The 23,022-nt window shown below is 47.6% G+C and overlaps 1 protein-coding gene across 1 annotated transcript in view; it reads left to right on the top strand.

Moving 5' to 3' along the window:
* The window catches only part of LOC125163005 (uncharacterized), a 28,446-nt gene extending 7,541 nt beyond the window's left edge, over window positions 1-20,905 (top strand). The window contains exons 2-7 of the mRNA XM_047854525.1: window positions 5,678-5,861; window positions 7,363-10,650; window positions 12,949-13,134; window positions 15,452-15,624; window positions 18,921-19,038; window positions 20,602-20,905. Of these exons, the coding sequence (XP_047710481.1) occupies window positions 5,678-5,861; window positions 7,363-10,650; window positions 12,949-13,134; window positions 15,452-15,624; window positions 18,921-19,038; window positions 20,602-20,790 (4,138 nt within the window). The 3' untranslated portion in view covers window positions 20,791-20,905. The remainder of the gene's footprint in view (window positions 1-5,677; window positions 5,862-7,362; window positions 10,651-12,948; window positions 13,135-15,451; window positions 15,625-18,920; window positions 19,039-20,601) is intronic.
* Window positions 20,906-23,022: the final 2,117 nt, after the last annotated feature.

The following is a 23,022-nucleotide window of genomic DNA, read 5'->3' on the forward strand; positions in this document are numbered from 1 at the left end:
GGACTCCACACTCAGTGCAGAGCCTGATGCAGGGCTTGATCTCATGACCCCTTGATCTCATGATCTCATGACCTGAGCCAAAATCAGGAGTCAGACATTTAGCCAACTGAGCCACCCAGGTGCCCCTCTCCCTTTTCCTTTTTTAAATTCATATAAAAAATATCTGTGTAAATCTGTCTATCTATCTATCTATCTCGTACTGTTATCTCCAGTTCCAGTCTAATACCACAGGGTTCTTTCTTACCTTCCCCTTTCTTTGTAGCTTCTCCAACATGAGAATCCTGGCTCTCATTATCCAAAATATGTCCACTTATCTGTTCAGCCCTAGTGTACACATTAAAAAGTTGCAAACTTAACCTGTAGCCATATGAGAAACAAATTGACTAACTAGAGGGCAGTATTTGTGTGTAATTTGTTTTGTTTTTAGTCTGACCTTATCCAGGAAAAATACTGTTCTGCAGAGTTACTTAGGTTAGTTCTTTTTCTTCCCAATCCCTTTCAGAGTTGTCATGTTATCCATTTGTAATCATAATAGTTTTGTACTGTTGCATTGCAAATTGCCACAGCTTGAAACAGTACATATTTATTATCTCACAGTGTCTGTGGGTCAGGAGACTGGGCCTGGGGCAGCTGGTCCACTGCTTTGGGTCTCAGTAGGCTGGGTGAGCTGTGTTACTCAAGTGTCAGAGGGGGCTGCAATAGTTGTGGCTTGGGTCTCTTTTCTAAGCTAACTGGTTGTCAGTGGAATTGTTTCTTAGGGTTGCAGAACCAGGGCCCTGACACACGGCCCTCTCCAGAATGTGGCAGTTTGTTTCTTCAAGGCCAACCAAAGAGTGTCCTTGCTGCTTCAAATCTGTATCACCCACACCCTCTTTTGAAGGCTCACCTGATTTGGTCAGGCCCACTCAAGATACCCTCCTTTTGATGAACTCAAGCCAACTGATTAGAGACCTTAATTACATCTGAAAAAATTTCCTTTTCCATATAACATAACTTGATCATAGAGTGACATTCCATCCTATTCATAGGCCCTATTCACATGTAAGGAAGGAGAGGCCATTATACAGGCTGAGTGCACCAGGGGATGAGAATTTGGGGGCCATTTTAGAATTCTGACAATTTTAGTAACTAGTTAAATTTATTTGTTCCTGTTCCTGTTTCATTCTGGGTGTTTCCCCACATGCTGGTTGATTTTAAAACATGTATTTTTGGGGGGTGCCTGGGTGGCTCAATCAGTTAAATGTCCGACTTCAGCTCAGGTCATGATCTCATGGTTCGTGGGTTCAAACCCTGTGTCAAGCTCTGTGCTGTCTAAGCCCTGTGTCAAGCTTAGAGCCTGGAGCCTGCTTCAGATTCTGTGTCCCCCTCTCTCTCTGCCCCTCCCCTGTCACACTCTGTGTGTCTCTCTCTCAAAAATAAACAAGCATTAAAAAAAAAAATTTTAGGGGCACCTGGGTGGCTCAGTTGGTTAAGCGAACGACTTCAGCTCAGGTCGTGATCTCACAGTTCATGGGTTTGAGCCCCACATCGGGCTCTGTGCTGACAGCTCGGAGCCTGGAGCCTGCTTTGGATTCTGTGCTCCTCCTATGCTCATGCTCTGTCTCTCAATAATAAATAAACGTTAAAAAAAATTTTTTTTTTAATTTTTAATTTTGCCCCTCCCATGCTCATGCTGTCTCTCTCTGTCTCTCAAAAATAAATGTTTAAAAAAATAAGAAAATATTTTTAAACATGTATTTTTTTAAATGTTTGTTTATTTTGGGAGAAAGAGGCAGAGAGAATGGGAGGAGCAGAGAGAGAATCCCAAGCAGGCTCCACTCTGTTAGTGCAGAGCCTGACTTGGGGCTTGATCCCACAAACCGTGAGACCATGACCTGAGCCAAAATCAAGAGTCAGATGCTTAACCGACTGAGCCACCCAGTCACCCCTGAATTTTGAATCATAGTTACAAAGGTTTCCTGATACCAAGATTAAAGAGGCATTCACTTATGTTTTTTTCTAGTACTTGTATGTTTTTGATTTCACATTAGATTCCCTAATCCATTCAGAGTTCAATTTTGTGTATATCTTGAAATAGCAGTCTCACTGTTTTGTCAGATGGCATTCCATTCTCCAAGCACTGTTTATTATGAAGTCTATTTTTACCCAAATAATTTGAGATGCCACCTTTATTTTCTCATGTGGGAGGTAATTTTTAAAAATTAAATGCAGTACAGGGGCGCCTGGGTGGCGCAGTCGGTTAAGCGTCCGACTTCAGCCAGGTCACGATCTCGCGGTCTGTGAGTTCGAGCCCCGCATCGGGCTCTGGGCTGATGGCTCAGAGCCTGGAACCTGCTTCCGATTCTGTGTCTCCCTCTGTCTCTGCCCCTCCCCCGTTCATGCTCTGTCTCTCTCTGTCCCAAAAAATAAAATAAAATGTTGAAAAAAAAAATTAAAAAAAAAAATTAAATGCAGTACAGAGGTGCCTTGGTGGCTTAGTTGGTTAAGTTTCTGACTGAATTTTGGTTCACAGTTCATGAGATCGAGCCCCACATCAGGCTCTGCGCTGACAGTGCAAAGCCTGCCTGGGGTTCTCTCTCCCCGTCTCCCCCTGCCCCTGCTTGGCTTGTGTGCACTCTTTCTCTCTCTCCCTATCATTCAAAGTAAATTTTAAAAAATTAAATACAGTACATTATGAATGAAAAGTTTTAGTGCTTCTATATAGCATTGCCTCCTTCTAGAAAAAATTTAATATATTCTGGTGGGCATTTAATGTAGGGAAAGGTCATGCTTATCCAATTGAAGCCTTGAGATGATTCAAGATGAATTTCAGTCTTTGGGAAAAGATATCTATTTCTCGTTTGTTATTACTCCTGGGGTGTGGCCTTTGGGGGTCACAGCTGGAATCCTGGGGTGTTCCTCAGGCTTGCTTCACATTGACAAGACCCAAACTCTAATTTTTGTCTTCTCAGCACGTTAAGATTGCTGAAGTGGTGTAGCTACTGTTTTGTGCATGGCTTTTCTGCCTCGTGGCCTGTTACTCAGGAATAAGTCCTGGCTGTCTCTGCTGCCCTCTGGGTTTAGTAAACTACTTTATCCATCTTTTAGAACTGTTCTTGGTGACAAGTTTAGTCTGATACCCTCATGGCTTAAAGCAGAAGGTTGAGAATGTTGATAATTATGACTCCAAGCATGATCTGAAAGATCGTCAATAATACAATTCAAACCAGAGAGTAAAAGCAGATAGAAATCATGCATGAAAACAACAACAACAACAACAACAACAATAACAACAACAAGAAACAGGGGTGGCACAGTCAGTTAAGCGTCAGACTCTTGACCTCAGCTCAGGTCATGATCTCGAGGTTCATGATTTCAGGCCCCGCATTGGGCTTGGTGCTGATGGTGTGGAGGCTGCTTGGGATTCTGTCTCTCCTTCTCTTTGACCCTCCCCACTTTGTACTCTCTCTCTCTCATAATAAATAAATAACCTTAAAAATTTTTTAAAGAAAAAAAATAGTAGAATTGGAGGACAGATCCAGGAGACCCATTTTGCAAATAATGGGGCTTCTAGAAGGATAAAAATGAAGAAATTGAGGAGAGGACGTAATTAAACAAATAATGGAAGAAGATTTCCCTGAGCCTATTAATGACCCAAGTCTGTACACAAAAACTGCTCCCCTGTGGTTCTTGGTGAGGCTGAGGAGAAAAGATACACATAAAACATGTCAAAATTCCTGAACTCTAAGTGCTTTCAGACACAAGAAAAATGAATTACTTACAAAGGAAAATCAATTGGACTGGTATTTGGATTTCACACCTGTAACTCTGGAGGCCAGCAGGTGCTGGAATCGGGTCTGTGGGCGGCCAAGAGGAAAGTCACGTCAGATAGAATGGCCCCTCATCATTCCGTTCCCCTGAGCATAGGAAGGATGTATATAGTGCAGATGTGCAAGGATGTAGTCACTCTTACCACCATGTACCCCAACTGCAAAACCAAGAAGATCAAGGAAAATAAGGATAAACAACACTAACGCACAAGCAGAAACCAGACCTCAAGGTAAGGGAAGATGAAGAAGAAAAGACCTTTGTACAGGACAATATCTTGGAATGCTTAATAGTCAAAATTCTAGGAAGAGAAGATGCAATGCTGAGGGAAATTCCAACGGTAGCTTCAAATGAATAACATTAAATGATCTCAGCCAAATCTAAAAGCAGGGATGGGAGTGAGGGGCAAGGAGAGGACAGAAGAATGTCTCACAAGTCTCAAGGAAGAGGGAGGAGCGTGGGGAAGTCCAGCAGGTCACCGTGGGGTGTCTGCTGACATTCTCTGTATGAAGCATCTGTACTCAAGGTGCTATTAGGGCATAGTCATTTGAATCGCCTTAACACAGGACTCCACAGCCTCCTTTCACATATACAGCCCTGATCCTTGACAGTTTTCTCTCCCCTCCTTTTTTTTTTTTAAGTTTATTTATTTTGAAAGAAACAGAGTGCAAGTGGGGGAGGGGCAGAGAGAGAGAGAGAGAGGGAGAGAGAGAATCCCAAGCAGGCTCCACACCGTAGCACAGAGCCTGATGCAGGGCTTGAACCTACGAACCTCAAGACCATGACCGAAGCCCAAGTCAGATGCTTAACCTACTGAGCCACCCAGGTGCCCCTCTCCCCTCCTTTTAACATCGAGAAATGAGAAAACCCAGGAAGTCCAGCTGCGTGGGTGGAAGTCCCAGTTCTGCCGCTGAGCAGCTGCCAGGATGTGGCAGGTCATATTTACGGGCACGTCCACTGCAGCTGGTGTGCAAATTCTCCAAGAGGAATTAAACGTAAAGTAAGGGAGGGAGGCAGCTGTCATACATTCCTTCCCTCTTCCCTTTACCCCTGGTGTGTCAGCATTTTGCCATGCGGGGTCCGTTTGGTTTATGTGATTCTGTGTACTGGGAACTCAAGGGATATTTCACATGAGGGTAGCTGGGATGTTGGGAGCCGGCTGGGATAAGGGGCTTTGAAACTGGCTGCCACTAGAGAAGGGACCAAAAGCTGAGAGGAGCTTCTCAGTGATTACTCCAGCTGGCACTCCTGTGTCTTCTCAGCCTGCAATTCCAAAGGCACAGAGGTCAGCCTCCTTTCCAAAGGATAATCATAAGGGAGCAGAGGACTTTTCTTGTTTTGTTTTGCATGACTGGGGATTACTCTTGAGAGAGAAATGTTTCCATCACATGAAGACAGTTGCTGTGGACATCTGTGTTATGCAAAATCTCTCCTCTTGATAACATGGATTGAAATGACATTCTAGATATTTCTCTCTTACAAAAAGAGGCTTTTTTTTTCTTTTGTAGTATTTATACATGTTCATTGCAGCAGAGAAGATGAGAGCAATTCAAAAAGTAATTAAGCATATTTTTACATGCCAAGAAAAAAACACAGTTTGATGATTTTCCTTCTAGAGAGAGAGTTCTCTATGTAGATCTGTACATAACTGAAAACAAATCACATCTTGCCATGCATGCCATTCTATAATTTGGTTTTATTTACTCAACACTATGTCTTGGAGAGGCTTCTATCACCATAAATACAGACCTACGTCACCAGTTTAAGGGCTTCATAGTACTCTAAATTCTATGTATCATAACTTCCTTATGGGTATATTTTTTTGTATCACTGTATGTTGGCAATTCTGACTAGAAATGTGTCTGTCCAGGCTGGCAGGAGACTCTGAGGAGGAGTGGCTCTGGGAGGAAATGAGGCCTACTGCTGAGTCTCTGGTCCTGTCTGGAAGGAACATCGTGCTGGTGGCTCAGAAGCTCCATCTTCAGCCGGGATGTCAAAGCCACCAGGAGGAGCTAGTGACTACAGCTCAGCAGATCCTGGTGGACACCACAAAGGTGAGGCTGGTATCAGACTGGCTAGCTGGTCGGTTGGACATAGCTCATTGCTGGGAAGCATGGATGGGGCAAGTCATTCCCACAGTGGATGCCCCTGCAGAGAGAGACCTCTGCCCAAGCTTCCGGCAGGATCACAGCACAGAGTTCATTACCAATTTAATAAATGCTAAGTGTGGAAGCTGCCATAGGGAGCTACTAAATTAGGGTCTTTTAAAAAAAAATTTTTTTTTTTAATCTTTATTTTTGAGACAGAGAGAGACAAGAGTGTGAGCTGGGAAGGAACAGAGAGAGAAGGAGACACAGAATCCAAAGCAGGCTCCAGGCTCTGTGAGCCTGATGCTAGGATCGAACTCATGAACCACGAGTTCATGAGCTGAGCCAAAGTCAAATGCTTAACTGACTGAGCCACTGAGGCGCCCCTAGGGTCTGTGGTCTTAAACCCATGTGTGGCACCTCATCCCCACACTTGGCAATCAACCCCCTAATAAGAAGGTATCACTGAGGGACTCACTTTTCACCTTGCCCTTGGCCAGGAGCTGTGGGGGAACATTTGCTGAAACCTCTGCAGGTCTCAACCTATTTGGCAAACCCGGCTCCAAAGTGAAACCTCTGCTGTTAGGATCTCCCGAGGCTAGATCAGCCTCTTGGCCTCCCAAGACTCCCCATTTTCCTAACATTCCACCATATGGCACAACTCTTTTAGGTTGGGGCATTGTTCCCTGTTAGGATCTATATAATATTATCACAGTATTATCAGCATTCATCATTAAAGCTTTCATAATGTGGATTATTGTTGTGTGGGGTGTGGGGGGGGGGAGGGGATGAGGAGTGTTGGCAACTGAACAGATCCTCATTAAAGTGAAATTGGAAATGGGGACAAAGCCCATAGAGAGGCAAAGCCATAGGGCTTTGGGCACCTGCTGATGGGAGTAGCAGAGGGGAAGAAGGGAGGGTCTTGGAAGTGTTTGGGTGCCAGCTCTGTTGCAGGGGATGAATAGAGCCATCCAGGAGGGGTAGAATCAGGCTAGGAAAGATTCTCAGAGTCACTTCCTGGACAGGCCATCTTTCCAGCCTCCATCATCCTCATCCAAGTAGTAAATCCTTCCTGAACACTTTGTGGTAACACGTGGGTTCCCAAATAAGACAGTTGGTTGTACCTCTTCTGACCTGAAGGTACTCAATCCAAAACCAAGTTGGACCCCACATTAAATGTGGGTCAAATTTAGGAAGCCTCACGTTTTCAGTTAGGCCAAATATTTTCCTTAAACATCGCTCCTAGATGACTTGTTTTGTTTTGGCCCTGACATTCTATACTATTTAGCCTTGGGATGTTTGTAAAACAGGGGGTGAGGAGGTTGATGGGGTGAAGGGGGTGGCAGGGGGTGAGGGGGCTGGGGGGAGTGGAGGGGGTGGGGAGGGAAAGCAGCTGCCGTTGCTTCTGCTATCGCTCCAGGAACATGCCAGCATTTTCAAGCTTCTCTTCCCCTGGCTGCCCATACAGGTCCTGCTCCTAGAAGACGCGGCGATGGCGAGGAAGATAGTGCGGGCGGCGGGTTGGTGCCTGACCTGCCTGGACGCGCTGGAGGACGCGGACGACGCGGCCTCGCTGCGCGGCCCCTTCGCCGACCTGGCCGCCGCGCTGCTACGCCTGGGCCGCCTGACTGCGCGCGGGCCCGGGGAGCGCCTGGACCACGCCGGCCGCCTGCTGCGGGGCTGTGTCCCCGCGCTGCTCGAGGCCGCCCGCGGCCACCTGCAGCGCCCTTGCGACCCGCAGCTGGCCGCTTCCCAGCGCCACACTTTGGCCCAGACCAGGAAGACCCTAGGCGAGCTGCTGGCGCAGCTGGAGCCCAGCGCCGCGGCCCCAGCGGCCAGCGCCCAGACCGGCGCGCTCACCTGGCGCCTGCGGCGGCTGCGCGAGCTTCTGTCGGCGCCCGGGCACGAGCGCATGCGCGGCGGCCCTCTAGACGCCCTGTTGGCGGCCGTAGTGTGGCACTGCATGCGTCTGGCCGCTTGCTCCGCACCGCCGGAGAGGCTGCGCCTGGTGGCCCGCTGCGGCCAGCTGCTGGAGCTGCGGAGCGCCGGGCGCCTGGGTCGGATCGACAGGCATCCGGGAGAAGGCCGGGCCTCCGGGAGCCTGGAACCCGGGCAGGAGTGTGCGGAGCTGCAGGCCGCCACTGAGGCCCTGTGCCAAGGAGTCCGCTCTGGGCTGCTGCACCAGATCCTGGACACGTTCACTGACACGCAAAGCCCTCTTCAACGACTGGTCCAGGCCGCCTTGGCCACTCGCCCAGTCAGCTCCCTGTGTGATGGCCAGGCCTTGCCAAAGAATCTCCAGCTTTTCCTTGCTGCTTTCCGTGACCAGGCCAAGCAGATGCTCAGAGTGGCTCACTTGGTCTTGGTTTGCTGCCCTCGACAACAAACTGGCAAAGACATGGAGGTCACCATGGCAGGCCTTTGGGGGCTTGTGGTCAGAGTGCAGCAACTTTTCTCACAAAGTCCCCAAGGATCTGGTCTGGACTGGAGCCCAGCTGCCTTGCAGGCCCTGCTTCAGGCATGGACCAGGGCATCGGAAGGCCTGTTGGCATGTTTTGATGATGTTCTCAATATTCCTGAGTTCCTGAGTGTGTCCATTCAAGAAATGACCAAGCACTTGGACTTCTTTAGATGGGCTTTGAGAAAGGGAGATTCCAGAGGCTTTCCCCAACTTGTGGCATATTTACAGGGTCGGGCCACTCACATAGTGCAGGTGATGAGCAGGTATGTGGACCAAGATCGAGATCCCATTTTCCGGAATGGCCTGAGAGTCTTGATCCAGCAGCTGGAGCAGTCTTCCCTGTTCCTGAGTGCAGCTGCTGAGTGCTGTTTGGGTGGGCACAGTGCTCAGGACACAGAAGTATTTTTCACCATGGCAAAACATCTGATCTGTTCAGCCCAGAGCATCCAAGAAGGGCTGGATGGGGCTAACCACCCAGATATCCTCAGCCCGCTTCGGGACCAAGTCCAAAGGTTTGACACTGCTAAGGAACAACCTTATTTTATTCTCCCCAGCCTCCAGGACTCCACAACTCCTGCACTGGAACACCAGGGAGAACCTGGGTTGGGGGAAAGCAATTCAGGCATCTCCTATCCACTGAGGAACAATCTTTCCCACCCTTTGATTCCTGACATGCATCTACAGAGTGGGGACCCTCCACTACCAGCCATCAGCAAATTCATCGTTGCTGTAGACAGCCAGAGCCACCAGGCAGTGACCACAGCTAGCACCAACCTGCAGGAACAAAACACCGCTGGGGATGCAGCTCAAGAGGCCTTGGCTGGGGAGGGACCACTGGGGTCAGAGGGGATGCCTGGACTCCAAGAAATCCCAACACTAACACCTTCTATTGTTGACCTAGGAACAGAGATAGAACCTTGCACGACTACTAGAACCAGCGGGCTTCCGGAAGTGGCTCTCCAGCTGTCTGGGAGACCCAGGGAAACCGGGCAGGGCTTGGTAGCCAGGGCTGGTGACTGGTACCCTCTGTGTCAACAGCTCTTTTGTCACAACCCAGCAGGTGATCTTCTAGGGAACATGGCAGCGTTCATGGAGCTGCAGCAGAATTTGGCCTCAATGGTTCAACTAGCAGCCAAAAGTGAGCCTGTGGATTGGCGTAAGAAGGACCCTGACTCAGCTGGGCGTCCAGAAGCACTTTTACAAATGCAAGGCAGATTGGAGGAGGTGCAGACCCATGCTAAACAGCTGTTGGACAAGGTTCTGGCTTTCGATAGCCTCCAAGCCCCTACGTCATGGGACGAAAGCTTTGAGGATGGGTGCCTTCGATGGTCAGTGGCTGTCCAAGACCTGCTCCAGTGCATGGAGAGACTCAGCAGGAGACAAGGCCTGTTCTTACTGCCCCTGCGGCGGGCCGTGAAGGACCAGCAGGGACTGCAGGAAGAGTTGGCCCAGGCAGCAGCTGTTTCTCAGAGGCTACTAGAGGCTGCCAGGCTCTCTGGCCTCCTGTGTGGGGACGCGCAGATAAAATGTGAGGTCTCATTTTTGTGCAGGGAAATCCATGTGCTCACAGATGCTCTGCTGGATGTGGCACAGATCCTGGCCTCTTCCCCCAAACCATCTCCCAGTCTGTCCACACGCTTTGAACTCCTCTGCTTGGAGCTCTCCTTTCAAGCCAAGGCCCTCACTGGCCACCTCAGCATCATCAACGCAGACTATGAACATGTCTTCCAAGATGCCTTCTATCCAAGGCTCTCTGTCTGTAAAGAACCTCAGGCCAGGCCAGAAAGCTCCCTGGAAAGAATGGTGTCTGGTATCCAAGCTGCACAGGGAATTGTGGCAGGAAGTCAAGAGTCTGGGCCCTGCCAGGAGGACCTTCTTAGGGCTCTGGAGAGCATTTTTGTCCTCACCCAGGAGGTGGCCCAGAGGGTCCCAGTGCTCCAAGAACACTCAGAGGAGTGGAGAATGCACACCCTGGACTGGCTTCAGTGGGAGTGGGCAGCCAAAGCCCATCATGCCATGGCCCAGCTCCAGGCCTGGAAAAGTGGTCACACCAAGGCCTGGGCACTCTTGGCCCAGTGCCTGAAGCCCAGTGATGAGACGGCAGTGATGAAGCCCAGGGATGAACAGGCCTCTGCCCAGCCCCAGCTCCACTGTGAGGAGGGTGCCTCAGGAGCTGTTGCAGTGGGCAGTGTGGATTCTCGGGGTGCTGCCCCAAAAGACACCCCAGGGAACTCAGGGGGGGCCTGCACTGTGGACCCAGACGTCACTGGGACAATTGCAGCAGACCTGGACACGGTAGGACTGCCAGCATCTTTCCTTCTCCCCCACCACCGCCCTCTTTCTAGTAACCAAAGGCCACTGCCAAGTTCCAGAGAAAGCTGTCTTGGTGCCCACGTGTGTAATTCACATCTGGCAGGCAGCACAGTACAGCCTTTGAGAGCCTGAGATCAGGAATCAGACTGCCTGGGCTGTGCCTGCCTCTGGCATTTCCTAGCTCTGAGACCTCAGTGAAGCTTCTTAGCTACGTTGGCCTTCAAGATTCTAGTCTAGAAAATGGGAATATCGATACTCTTCTGGCAGAGAGTTAATAAAAGCTTCCATGTAAAATACTCGCACTTGTCTGGCACATAGGAAGGGTCCTCTAAGTAGTGGCTATAATTACTGACTTATGTGAAGTTTTTCCCCGTTGGCCCAACTGGAAATGGTCCCCCTCTGCTGTGACCGACAGCACCTCTCCTGTGGGTCAGGCTGCTTCATGCAGCCTTCACCAATGTGATGTTACCTCCCTGTCCCAATCAGGGTTCTTTTGTTTGCAAATGGCGGGGATCCAGCAGGAAGCAGTGCAGGCAAAAAGAAAGATTTATTAGAAGGGCGCTGGGTCTGTTGAACACCTTCCACACATAGTCATTTCCTTCTAAGGCACCAGACAGGACAGTCAGCTATTGTGGAGCCCAAACATCTGATTTACTTATACCGGCTATCACCAAAGTAGGTTGGCAGTGCCCAAGAAATTCCCTAGCAAGCGTGCTCAGCCCAGCATTTTATTCACCACTGCATCTATCCCCTCCATGACCTCATGCTTGGCTGCATGGACCCTCCCAAATCCTTCCCTGGGCCTTCTCCCAACACAAAGCCCATCAGACCATGTGCCCCCACCCCCTTACTCTTGCTTTTTCTCCCTGAAGTGTCATTACCATGAGAGGGGACCCTCTTCCCAAAATAGTTGAGAGGAGAGCAGACACAGTGCCTTTTTCCCTACAGCCTAAGGCCTCTTGCCTCAGATTCCCAACCCACCTAACAGAAGGCTGATGAACAGTTTTGAAGAGGCAGGGAATTATTAAATTGAAGAAGCAACAAGAAAGGATAGCGAAGCCAGATGACGCCTCAATATGCACAAGCACAGAGGGGCGTCTGGGTGGCTCAGTCTGTCGAGCCTCTGACTTCGGCTCAGGTCAGGATCTCGCTTGTGGGGCCTGCATCAGGCTCAGAACTTGTATCTCCCAATTTCGATAGAATTTATTATCATGTTCAAGACTTCACACCTTTCCAACAGTGACACCTAACAGTTATATCCCTTCTGAGGCATTAGTATGCTGCACTGGGGGACTGGAGAAAAAGCAGGGCTGGGGGCAGGCCCGAGGTCCCTCCCACCCCGTTCCCTTCCCACCTGCACCTAGGGCACAGCCCTTGCCCTAAGGAGCTCAGGATCTGACAGGCAAGGCAGAGAGAAATCAAGGCCACTCTTGATCCTCTGCTATTGGATTTGCCTCCAAGCCAGAACAACTTGTCTCAATTCCAGAGTCTGGAAAAGGCTTAGGGGAGGCTCCAAGAAGGGTCCAATAAAAAAATCACCTGGTCCAATAAAAAAATCACCAGGCCTCGTGCTGAATGCCCTGCCCACTTGTGGGTGCCAGCAGTAGCTCTCTTTCTCACTAGAAAATTAACAAGGAAGTCCATGGGAGAGAATTCCTAAGTATTCATATCAGAACTGTAAAGTGCTTTCATGTAGAATGATTGGTGAGAAAGTGTCTGGGTCCCAAAGTTAGAACATTCAAGGATTCCTGCATTTCCTCAAGAAGCTGTAAATTCTCCCATGTAAAGCCTAAAACTTGACAGAAGGAGAGAACAGGTGGTATTTGAACTGTACTGGGATCCCAGCATGCCAGGTTTTTGGATGAACAGAGCCTGGAGGAATAGGGATTCACTGTTTCCCTACCCACGTGGAGTAAACTGCCTGGAGCTGCCAGCATGTGGAGAATCAGCAGGGTGGGAGGGACCTCTTGACTCCCACTCTTCTTTTTTTTAATGTTTATTTATTTTTGAGAGACTGCATGAGTGGGGGAGGGGCCGAGAGATGGGGACAGAGGATCTGAAGCGGGCTCTGCGCTGACAGCAGGGAGCCCGATTTGGGTCTTGAACTCACGAACCATGGGATCATGACCTGAGCTGGAGTCTGACGTTCAACCGACTGGGCCACACAGGCGCTCCGCCCACCCTTCTTCAAAAAGTGGCGAGAGGGCCCTTGATAGCAGCACAGGAGTTTCAAGGCCTGAGCATCTGGAGTCTCATTAGCTGTACCCTGTCCTTTGGCAGGAGCAGCCGCACAGCCCAGCACCTGGCTCCACAGGCCCACTGGCCTGGCTGGGCCCTGAGCCGGACCAGCTGCTCCCAGAGGATGGCGGCGTGGAAGGGGGGAGCAGGATCATCCAGATTACCCACGAGATGGCTACAGAGGTGCTCCTGATGGCTCAGAGTCTGAGGAGGAGAGGACCCGTCTTGGTACTTGGCCTTCAGCGGGCAGCCGTGGTGGCAGGGCTGGGTACCCTGGGGGAAGAGAAGCCCCCGACTGCAGCCCTGCAGGAGGTGGGCCAGGCCAGGCAGGGCAGCTCCCAGAAAAGAAAGACCACACTGTGGACTAGTGGGATTGTACCATTCTAACGTGCTGTCTTCTTCCTCTGTCTGGGTGTGTCCTAGAGTTCACTTCTCTTTTTCCCTCTTCTTTTGTGCTCAGTCACTAAACCTTGGTCTTATGGCACCAGGGAAGGTAATTTGCCGGAAACTGCAATTCAGTAAAACCAAGGACTCATTCATATCCCCAGAAGGATGAGCTGAAGGGAGCTATTTACATTCTCAAAAATTCCCCCAAATGGAAATAACAGAGCGGCACCCTCCTGATGGATAGCCATTCAGGGCCAGCACAGCCTAGAGGGGGAGGGGGTGGCTTTCCACTGGCTTTTGGAGACCACTGCAGTGCTGTGTGGCCATTCTAACTCTCTTTAGTCCTCTTCCTGATTCAAACCCAGCAGCCACCACACCCAAGGCTCAGACCTTTCATTGCCCTGCCCAGTTGAAACAGTCCCTTTTTCACAGGGTCGTTACATCACAGTGGGCAGTGGTTACTTCCTGCTGACTCCCATTTTCTTTCCAAACATCTCATGTATTCTAATTTATATAGGACTTGGGTGCTGGTAGTGCTGTGTGGCTGAGGGCCCAGGAATATACTAATCCTCTACCCCATGGAGTGTTCCCTGGGGAAATGCACACATAAGGGGAAATGCCAAAAGAAAAATCAAATGATAATTTTAAAATGTTTGTTTTGAGTAAGCATAAGTGGGGGAAGGGCAGGAAGAGAGGGAGAGAGAGAATCCCAAGCAGGCTCTGCACTGACAGTGACAGGGCTCATCTCACAAACCGTGAGATCATGACCTGAGCTGAAATCAAGAGTCGGCCACTTAACTGACTGAGCCACCTGGCACCTCAAATGATAATTTTTAACAGTGAGGCTAGTGCCTGGTAAGATGAAGTGCCTCTGCAGAATTCTCCCACAAACCTCCCAAATCTCAATGTTAATACCTCCCAGATTTTAACAACCAAAGTCAAACAGAGAAAAGAATTTAAAATAGCTGGTGAGGGGGAAACTGGCAGCACAGGGGTGCGGGACGTAAGTTTTCCTGAAGCAGAACGTCAGATCCCATGACATTAATCTAGAACCCACCATGCCAGCAGCTCTTCAGCTCAGAGCTGGAGGAGACGAGGAGGGAGGTGAGAAAATTGGAAGACGGTGTCCCTTGGAGAGACAGAAAAGGTAAACACTTCCTTTCGTGGTGGAGGTCTGCATACGCTTACTCTCATGTGGTTACTTGCATCTCTGAGACCTCTTCAGGGGAGCCCTTCCCCTTCCCACATGGAGGTGATCTCGTGGTAGACTTGCCATAACATCATGGCATCTCACATCTTCGTTTGCTCAACAAATACTTGTGGAACATCTTCTGTGGGCCAGCAGAGAACAAAGGCATTCCTTAGTCATTGTCCAGCCTGGAGAACTGTAGCAGTACTGTTTACTGTATCAAATATCCCCAGGAAAAGGGGGGGGGGGTCTCTCACCCTTCCCTACCAGATTCTTTTATTATTCTTTTTCATTCTCATCCTAAGACCAGTGATTCTGAAATCAGGTCATCAAACCCACACTTAGCACATCGAGAGAGCGAGTGGACGCAAAGAGCTTGTCTGTGTCTGTCTTTTATCTATATTAGTTGCCTCAACATACACCATTATGTTTAAGATTTTATTTGGATAAAAGGTGCTGTTTTCTGTCACCCATTAAGGATCATTTCCCATCTAAGAAGCTGTATGTGTAGCTGTAGTCTACATGTACCTTTGCACCTTTGTTGCAGCCAAGATCACCTTCAACCTGGATGTTCCCCATACCTGGACCTTCTTAGGGGCCTCATTTCTGCCCTGGGCCTGCTGAAAACTAACCCTGAGCCAGTGCAGGCCACAGCCCCCATGGGAAAAGGGCTAGATCACGAACAGGAGGCTGGGCTGCTTTCCCTTCAGCAGTTCCCCCACAGAAGCAAGGGCGTGGACTTCTTCATTCTGCTGGCTTTCAGGAGAGTAAGCATCTGAGTGGCTGGTCTTGAAGTCTGTGGAGGAGGTTCGAGAGCTTATGGTTTTAGACCAAGCTAAGACACGTTCACTCTGGGGCTGAAGTATGTTGTGCTAGGCAAGTTTGGGATGCTTTACGATTTGCCACTGATTTCTTCTGGAAAACCTGTGAGGGCTTTACCTACTTCTGACTTTCATCTCTTTGATATAGACCAAAGATCAGCTCATTACCTCTGCTAGGAAAATCGCGACTTCTGGACAAAAGTTCGCCAGACTTATCCGCATCATCGCCAAGAACTGCATAGATCAAAGATGTTCCCAGGAGCTTTTGTGTGTGGTAGACCAGATTCAAACAATGAGCAACCAGCTCCGCATCATCTCCAGGTAGGAAACGGTTTTGGTTGTGACTGCTGTGCTCTGCTTTCTCAAGAGCCAGAGGGAGGGCTTAGGCAGTTCTTTTTCTTTTTCTTTTTGTATACTTTTAAAAATATTTCCTTCAGGAGCCTACATTTATGTTGAGGATACTAAACAAATGTTGAAAATATAGAGAAGTATTACAGAGGACAAAAAAATACATTTTTAGCCACTGTCATTTCTCCCTTTATCTCAAAAATATTAGATCTGGTAATATACATAAGAAAGGAAAAAAAAGATTGAACATGGAAAACTAGTTCCTGAGGAGGTGTGAACATAAAGTAACCATAAGGGATGTTTAAAACCCAAATACATCAGGACTTCTGTTCCCCTTCAAGGCTCCCCTTGCTTCACAGTGCTGTGCACCTGCTCCAGCGGTCCTATGCCCTCACATCACATCAGAGTTCCATCTGCAAACGTAAATGCCTGATCTCTACTTTATAACCACAGTTAAATTTTGACCATTAGTTCTTTTATTTGTTTTTATACTAGGCATATTTAACCAAAAAATCAGTTATCTAAAAATACATTAATTACAAAGTGAAAGCGCCATGAATGTAATCGGCCTAAGAAAACTATACCAGTACACGGCTTACATTAAGATTTATTCATTTAATGTGCTCAGACTTTGGAGTTGAGCAGTTTTTATTAATTGTCTCCTTATAACAGCTTTTGTGTTGGTAATATAGAACATCATAATGGCAGCATGGAATGGTTTCATTTCACCCTGAGTCTCCTGATACCTGCGTTGGCACATTTGTCAGTAACAAACTTGTATTCATAATATTCTTTTTTTTTAATTTTTATTTTTTAACATTTATTCATTTTTGGGAAATAGTGAGAGACAGAGTGTGAGTGGGGGATGGGCAGAGAGAGAGAGAGAGAGAGAGAGAGAGAGAGAGAATCTGAAGCAGGCTCCATGCTCTGAGCTGTCAGCACAGAGCCTGATATGGGACTCAAACTCACGAGCCATGAGATCATAACCTGAGCTAAAGTCGGACACTTAACCGACTGAGCCACCCAGGTGCCCCAATATTCTTTTTTTTAAGTTTATTTATTTATTTTGGGGGGAAGAGGGCAGAGAGAGAGAGAGGGAGGGAGGGAGAAAATCCCAAGCAGGCTCCATGCTGTCAACCCAGAGCCTGACACTGGGCCTGACACTCAAACCCACGAACCATGAGATCATGACCTGAGCCAAAACCAAGAGTCAGATGCTCAATTGACTGAGCCATCCAGGTACCTCCCGTATTTGTAATATTCTTATATTATGGGAAAGCTTGATAGCTAAAACTATTATCAGTCACTGTGAGGCATAAAAATAACATTGCTAAGACCAGGGTATATAAATTTTTTAAATAATTATATAAAAATAAAATGGGGGCGCCTGGGTGGCGCAGTCGGTTAAGCGTCCGACTTCAGCCAGGTCACGATCTCGCGGTCCATGAGTTCGAGCCCCGCGTCGGGCTCTGGGCTGATGGCTCAGAGCCTGGAGCCTGTTTCCGATTCTGTGTCTCCCTCTCTCTCTGCCCCTCGCCTGTTCATGTTCTGTCTCTGTCCCAAAAATTAAAAAAAAAATTAAAAAAAATAAAATAAAATAAAATAAAATAAAATGTGGCTACTCTTCTCTAGGAAATAATATTTCAGGTATATAATCATCTCAAGGATAGCTACTCAAACTTTACTGCTTAGGACACAGGAACTGCAGTTAATGTTAGCATTTCAGTTATGGGTCGTGTTATAAGGGTACCTGGGATTTGTTTCAATCAGGTATGGTAACACCTGCAAATGTGGAAAGGACTTTCTTGGAGGAAGAAGATTCCTAGGAACAGGAGGCATAGCATGCCATACAGGACCACACAGGAAAGTGCCAGAGTTGGTCAAAAAGCAGAGGGAGCAAAGGGGAAACCTGACGAGAGCCTTTACTGGAGTTTTCGTGGGAAGGAATGGGCATGGCAGGGGAAGCAGGCAAACAGATTTCCGATAGACTGGATTGAATATTTTCAATGAGCCCTGGAGTATGGAGATTATCTCTAGTTGTCTGGTACCTAGCCCTGGGGCAGGGCTATGGCCCCAAGGGTAAGAGCTCCACAAAGGAGGTATTCAAGACAGGGCTTTGCACTGGCTAGTTTGCAGGTGTAAGTGCCAGGAGTCATTTACTGACTCTCTAAGAAGCGGCTAACGCCGCAGGGGCGGTCTTTCCAATGTCAGTAAGGTCCTAAAATGTCAACGCATCAGAAATACAGAAAATAAAAAGACATGATTAATACAGGTACATTTATCAAGCTCTCAATCCTTTAAAGGAGGTGAATTTCACAACATCTTTATTTACTTTTGTAGGAAACAACTTGTATAACTAAATCCAGTTACATTCACTATAAAACAAATATCATTGAGGTGTATAATTTATTTTTTTATTTTTTTTTATTTTTCAACGTTTTATTTATTTTTGGGACAGAGAGAGACAGAGCATGAGCAGGGGAGGGGCAGAGAGAGAGGGAGACACAGAATCGGAAACAGGCTCCAGGCTCTGAGCCATCAGCCCAGAGCCCGACGCGGGGCTTGAACTCACGGACCGCGAGATCGTGACCTGGCTGAAGTCGGACGCTTAACCGACTGCGCCACCCAGGTGCCCCAAGGTGTATAATTTAATTAGGAGGTACTGGTCTGATCTTTGAGTAGAATGGTTTTTTTTTTTTTTAATTTTTAATGTTTACTTATTTAGAGAGAGAGAGACAGAGACAGAGAGCATGAGCAGGGGAGGGGCAGAGAAAGAGGGAGACACAGAATCTGAAGGAATCTCCAGGCTCCCAGCTGTCAGCACAGAGCCTGATGTGGGGCTCAAACTCAGGAACCATGAGACCATGACCTGAGCTGAAGTCGGACACTTAACCGACTGAGCCACCCTGGCGCCCTGAGAACTATTAAGTCCTGAGTACAATTGTATGCAAAATTTCTTGTTGCCTTCCTCATATATGGATGTTGGCATTTGTTCTGCCACGTCTCTTCAGTTATTTTCTTTAAAAACATACTTCTTGTTAATTTGTAGATACTGTCCGATTCATACTTTCTTAGTACTAAAACATAAATTTTATTTTAAAAATGTTACATTTGCCTTCGGAACATTTTTTTTTTCCCCAAAGTAGTCCCTGTAAATGCATCCCAGTGTTCTGGAAGAGTCTCACATTGTAGAACCTTCCAGTATTTATTTGAGACGGCATCTCTTCCCTGGTGTAACATTGTCTGCTTTCTTCCTGTAAACTCTCAAGTGTAAAGGCCTCTCTGGCAAGAAGCAGGTCCTCTGAAGAGCTCCTGCTGGAAAATGCTCAACAGCTCCTCCGGGCCGTGTCCAAGACCGTGAGGACCACAGAAGCTGCAAGTCTGCGGGTAAGTGCTGACCCCACCTGAAAGTGGCCACTGGCAGAGACTACACACATATGGCACCACGGCTCTGGGCCACAGGCAGAAAGAAACATTTATGAAAATGTAAACTCTGGGGCTTCTGGGTATCTCAGTCGGTTAAGTGTCCAACTCTTGATTTCAGCTCAGATCATGATCTTACAGTTTGTGGGTTCGACAGGGAGCCTGCTTGGGATTCTCTCTCTCCCTGTCTCTCTGCCACTCTTTCTCTCTCTCTCTCAAAATAAATAAATTAATTATTTAAAAGAAATTGTAAACTCCATGTGCACTTGTGATGAGCACTGGCTGCTGCATGGAAGTGTGGAATCACTATATCGTACACCTGAAAATAATCTAACACTGTATGCTAACTATACTGGAATTCGAATTAAAAAAAAAAGTAAACTCCATGAAGCCACAGACCTAGAATTGTGGCTGGTGTATGGAGGTGCTAAGTAAATAGAATGAGAACTTCCATTTCAAGTTTAAAGCAACTTTGTACCGGCTAAGCTCAAAGAGTACATTGAATAGACATGCATTTGAAAAATGGGCATAGTTTAGCTAAGGTTCCAGAGTCTCTTGAAGGCTGAGCTCTTCTGCTTAGGCCTGGCCCCGAGGGAGCCGAGTCCCTCCTTACTGGCATGGCCACAGTCCCAGCCTCCCACTCACCCTGCAGCACCACCTGAGGTGGGACAGTCCCCACAGCCCAGTCTCCTAGCCACTTGTGTGCAGGAGAACCTGAGGGCAGGGCTGTGTCCTTACCGTGGGCACCTGTGTCCGGGCTCTGCTTAGGCCACTGGCCAAAGACCCACGGATAGTTTGCATAAACCAAAATGAAGAAAGCAAGATCCAAAAGGAGGCAGAATTTGGGGTAGAGAGAGCATTTTTAATTGGCTGCATTCTCCGAACATTCGATTCTGACCAACATAAGATCCTTTGTTCTGTTGTGCTTCTTTCATGAGAGAGGGAATGAGTGGGCTTTAATTCAGAGGATCCCTTCAAACACAGTTCCTTGATCTCTGTTCAATTAGGGCCAGTGGTGCCTGGCCTGACTCAGTCAGAAGAGCATGTGACTCTTTTTAAATTTAATTTAAAATCTAATCTAATCAAAAATAAAATAAAATCTAATCTCATTTTAGAGAGAGCATGTGAGCAGGGGAGGGGCAGAGAGAGAGAGAGAGAGAGAGAATCCCAAGCAGGCCCCACGCTCAGCATGGAGCCCAATGCAGGGGTCAATCCCATGACCCTAGAATCGTGACCTGAGCCGAAATCCAGAGTTGGATGCTCAACTGACTGAGCCACCCAGGCGCCTCAAGAGCATGTGACTCTTGATCTCAGGGTCATGAGTTTGAGCCCCATGTTGGGTGCAGTGATTACATACATACATACATACATACATACAAGGAAAAAAAATTAGGGCCAAAATGTCAGAAAATGAGCTCCACTGTAAGTCAGTGGAGTCTGCTAACTAAGCAAGAGCTCATGTCAGCTGACCTGGGGAAGGTGTGCACAGCGTCCCCCAGGACATGTAATTACCTCTCTCTCCTCCAGGGCTTGAGACAGCCTTCCTCAGATCCAGAAGAACTGGAAGTTGCTGCCTTCTGTGTGCAGTGGAGAAGAAAACTGCTAAGGCACAGACTCCGAGAAACTTCAAACCTGGACTATGATGAGCTGGGCCTGCGAAAAACAAGCACAGAAGGGCCCCCAACATTAGCAGCCCTGGTTCCAGAAGCATTCTAAAGACTGAGAAATACTCTCTGAGTTAGACTGTCTGTTGATGTGTGCCTTGGCCCTGAGATGGGCAGCCCAGAGTGGGGAGTGACTCTTAGGCTGAAATAGGCTCACGTTGTAGAACCTTCTACATGGGGGTTGGGCAGGTGCGGGGGGGGGGGTGGTGGGGGGCAGGGGCTAGGCCTTGCACAGAGCTCCCTTGGCAGTCCTCCCAGTGAGGGGGAATGTCCCTGGGCCCCTGGTGAGGCTGATCCCCTGGGAATGATACTTCAGTTTCTGGGCTTAGAAGGAACATCACATATAGACTGTGGGAGGAGGGGGAAAAACATCGATGCCCTATTAGCTTAAGCCTTTATTAAGGTGTTGCAAAGTGAGAACAGTATCAGTTATGCAGGAAGCCAGGTACTGAAAGATGTGTAGGTTACACTGGGGAGGTCAGTCAAGTTCAAGGTATGGGGAAACTGAAGTTTGTGTTAGCCTGGGATGAGCTCCCTATATATAAGGACTGGTTTGCGTGGCTACTTGAAGATTGGTTTGCATTTTCTAGGACTTTTATTAAACTGGAATCATGTAATAGTGTTCTTTCCTACACCCCCCCCCCCCCCAGCTTCTTTCCTTCAGCATGATCACTGCAAGATGATCCTTTTCAGATGCTCAGGACTCTTGGCCATACTTAGGTCCCAAGATTTCCTCCTAGGTTTTCTTCTGAAAGTTGGATGTAGAGATTTATCCATTTTATTTATCTTCTTAAATAACCAACTTTTGGTTTTATTGACTTTCTTTTCTAGATTTCTGTTTTCTACTTCATGGATTCCTTCTCTTTAATATTTCTTTTTTTTTTTTAATGTTTTACTTATTTTTGAGAGAGAGAGAGAGAGAGAGAGCACATGTGAGTGGGGGAAGGGCGGGGAGAGAAGGGGACAGAGGATCTGAAGTGGGCTCTGTGCTGACAGCAGTGAGCCCAATGTGGGGCTGGAGCCCATGAACCAGGAAATCATAACCTGAGCCAAAACCAAGAGACACTGAACTAACTGAGCCACCCAGGTGCCCCTCTTTGATACTTGTTATCATGACTTTGCGCTTAACTTGTTCTCCTTTTCAAGTTTCTGCATGTGCAACCAGAGATCATTATTCTGTAGCATTCTTTTCTATTACAGGCTTTTACTGCTGTGATTTCTAAGCACTACTTCAGCATTTGCCTCCAATTTTTATGGTTTTCTTTCTCATACATTCTAATTTCCTTTTTGAATTCTTTGTTGACCATGGATTATTTGCAACTGTGTCATTTAGTTTCAAAGTATTTGGGGGGAATTTCCAGGTATTTTTTTGTGTTTTGATTTCGGATTTAATTCCTTTGTGGTCAAAAGACATTCTTTGTATTATTTGAATCCTTTTAAGTTTACTGAGCTTTGTTTTGGGGCCTGGGGTATAGTTTATCTGGATAAATGTTCCACGTGCAGTAGGGAAGAATGTACATTCTGCTGTTGGTAGGTGGAGTCTTCTATGAACACCAGCTGGGGCAAGTTGATCGACTCTGTTGTTCAAGTTTTCCATGATGTTCCCTGATGTTCATTCTACTTTTTCCATGCATTTTGAGCGAAGGGTATTGAAATCTGCAACTAGAAGTGTGAATTTGCCTGTTGGGTTTAATCTCTGTTAAGGGTGACTGTCCTATGCTGCCTGGGGTCCAACTCTGAACTCTATTGTTTTGTATGTTTCATCTGGCTGTTCTGGGGATGAAGGGTGTGTGTGTGTGTGTGTGTGTGTGTGTGTGTGTGTATAACCTAGCCTCTGTTACTCCCTCTTGGCCAGCAGGGGAAGTACTTGTTTCTCTTTTCAAACTACCTTTTCTCTGGCTCATGTTTGAGTCTCCTTTTTCAGAAACATTCCCTGGGTCTTCTCCTGCTATTCAGAACCCAGTTCCAAGAAATATTAGTCTATCACTGCTGTTTTGTTTCCTTACCATCCACCAATCCTTCAAAACTCTGGCTTCATTTTTCATTTTTTTTCCAATTTGTCAGATGCAATGGGCTCTTCTCCAAATTTGGTCTCCCTGAGTTCTTGACTGGTCCAACTCCAGGGACCTCTTCCTTCTTGACACTCTCTCCTCCGTGGGCCTCCTCTCTGCAGTTTTCCCCTTTGCTGACTGCAGCTTTTTATTCCCTTTGCTCCCTTCCCCCACCTCCACCTGTTCTCTCCTCCACATTGTCACCCTTTATCCTCTCTAATTTGCAATTTTGT

This window comes from Prionailurus viverrinus, chromosome A3, assembly GCF_022837055.1.
Source record: "Prionailurus viverrinus isolate Anna chromosome A3, UM_Priviv_1.0, whole genome shotgun sequence".
Classification (NCBI taxonomy): Eukaryota; Metazoa; Chordata; class Mammalia; order Carnivora; family Felidae; genus Prionailurus; species Prionailurus viverrinus.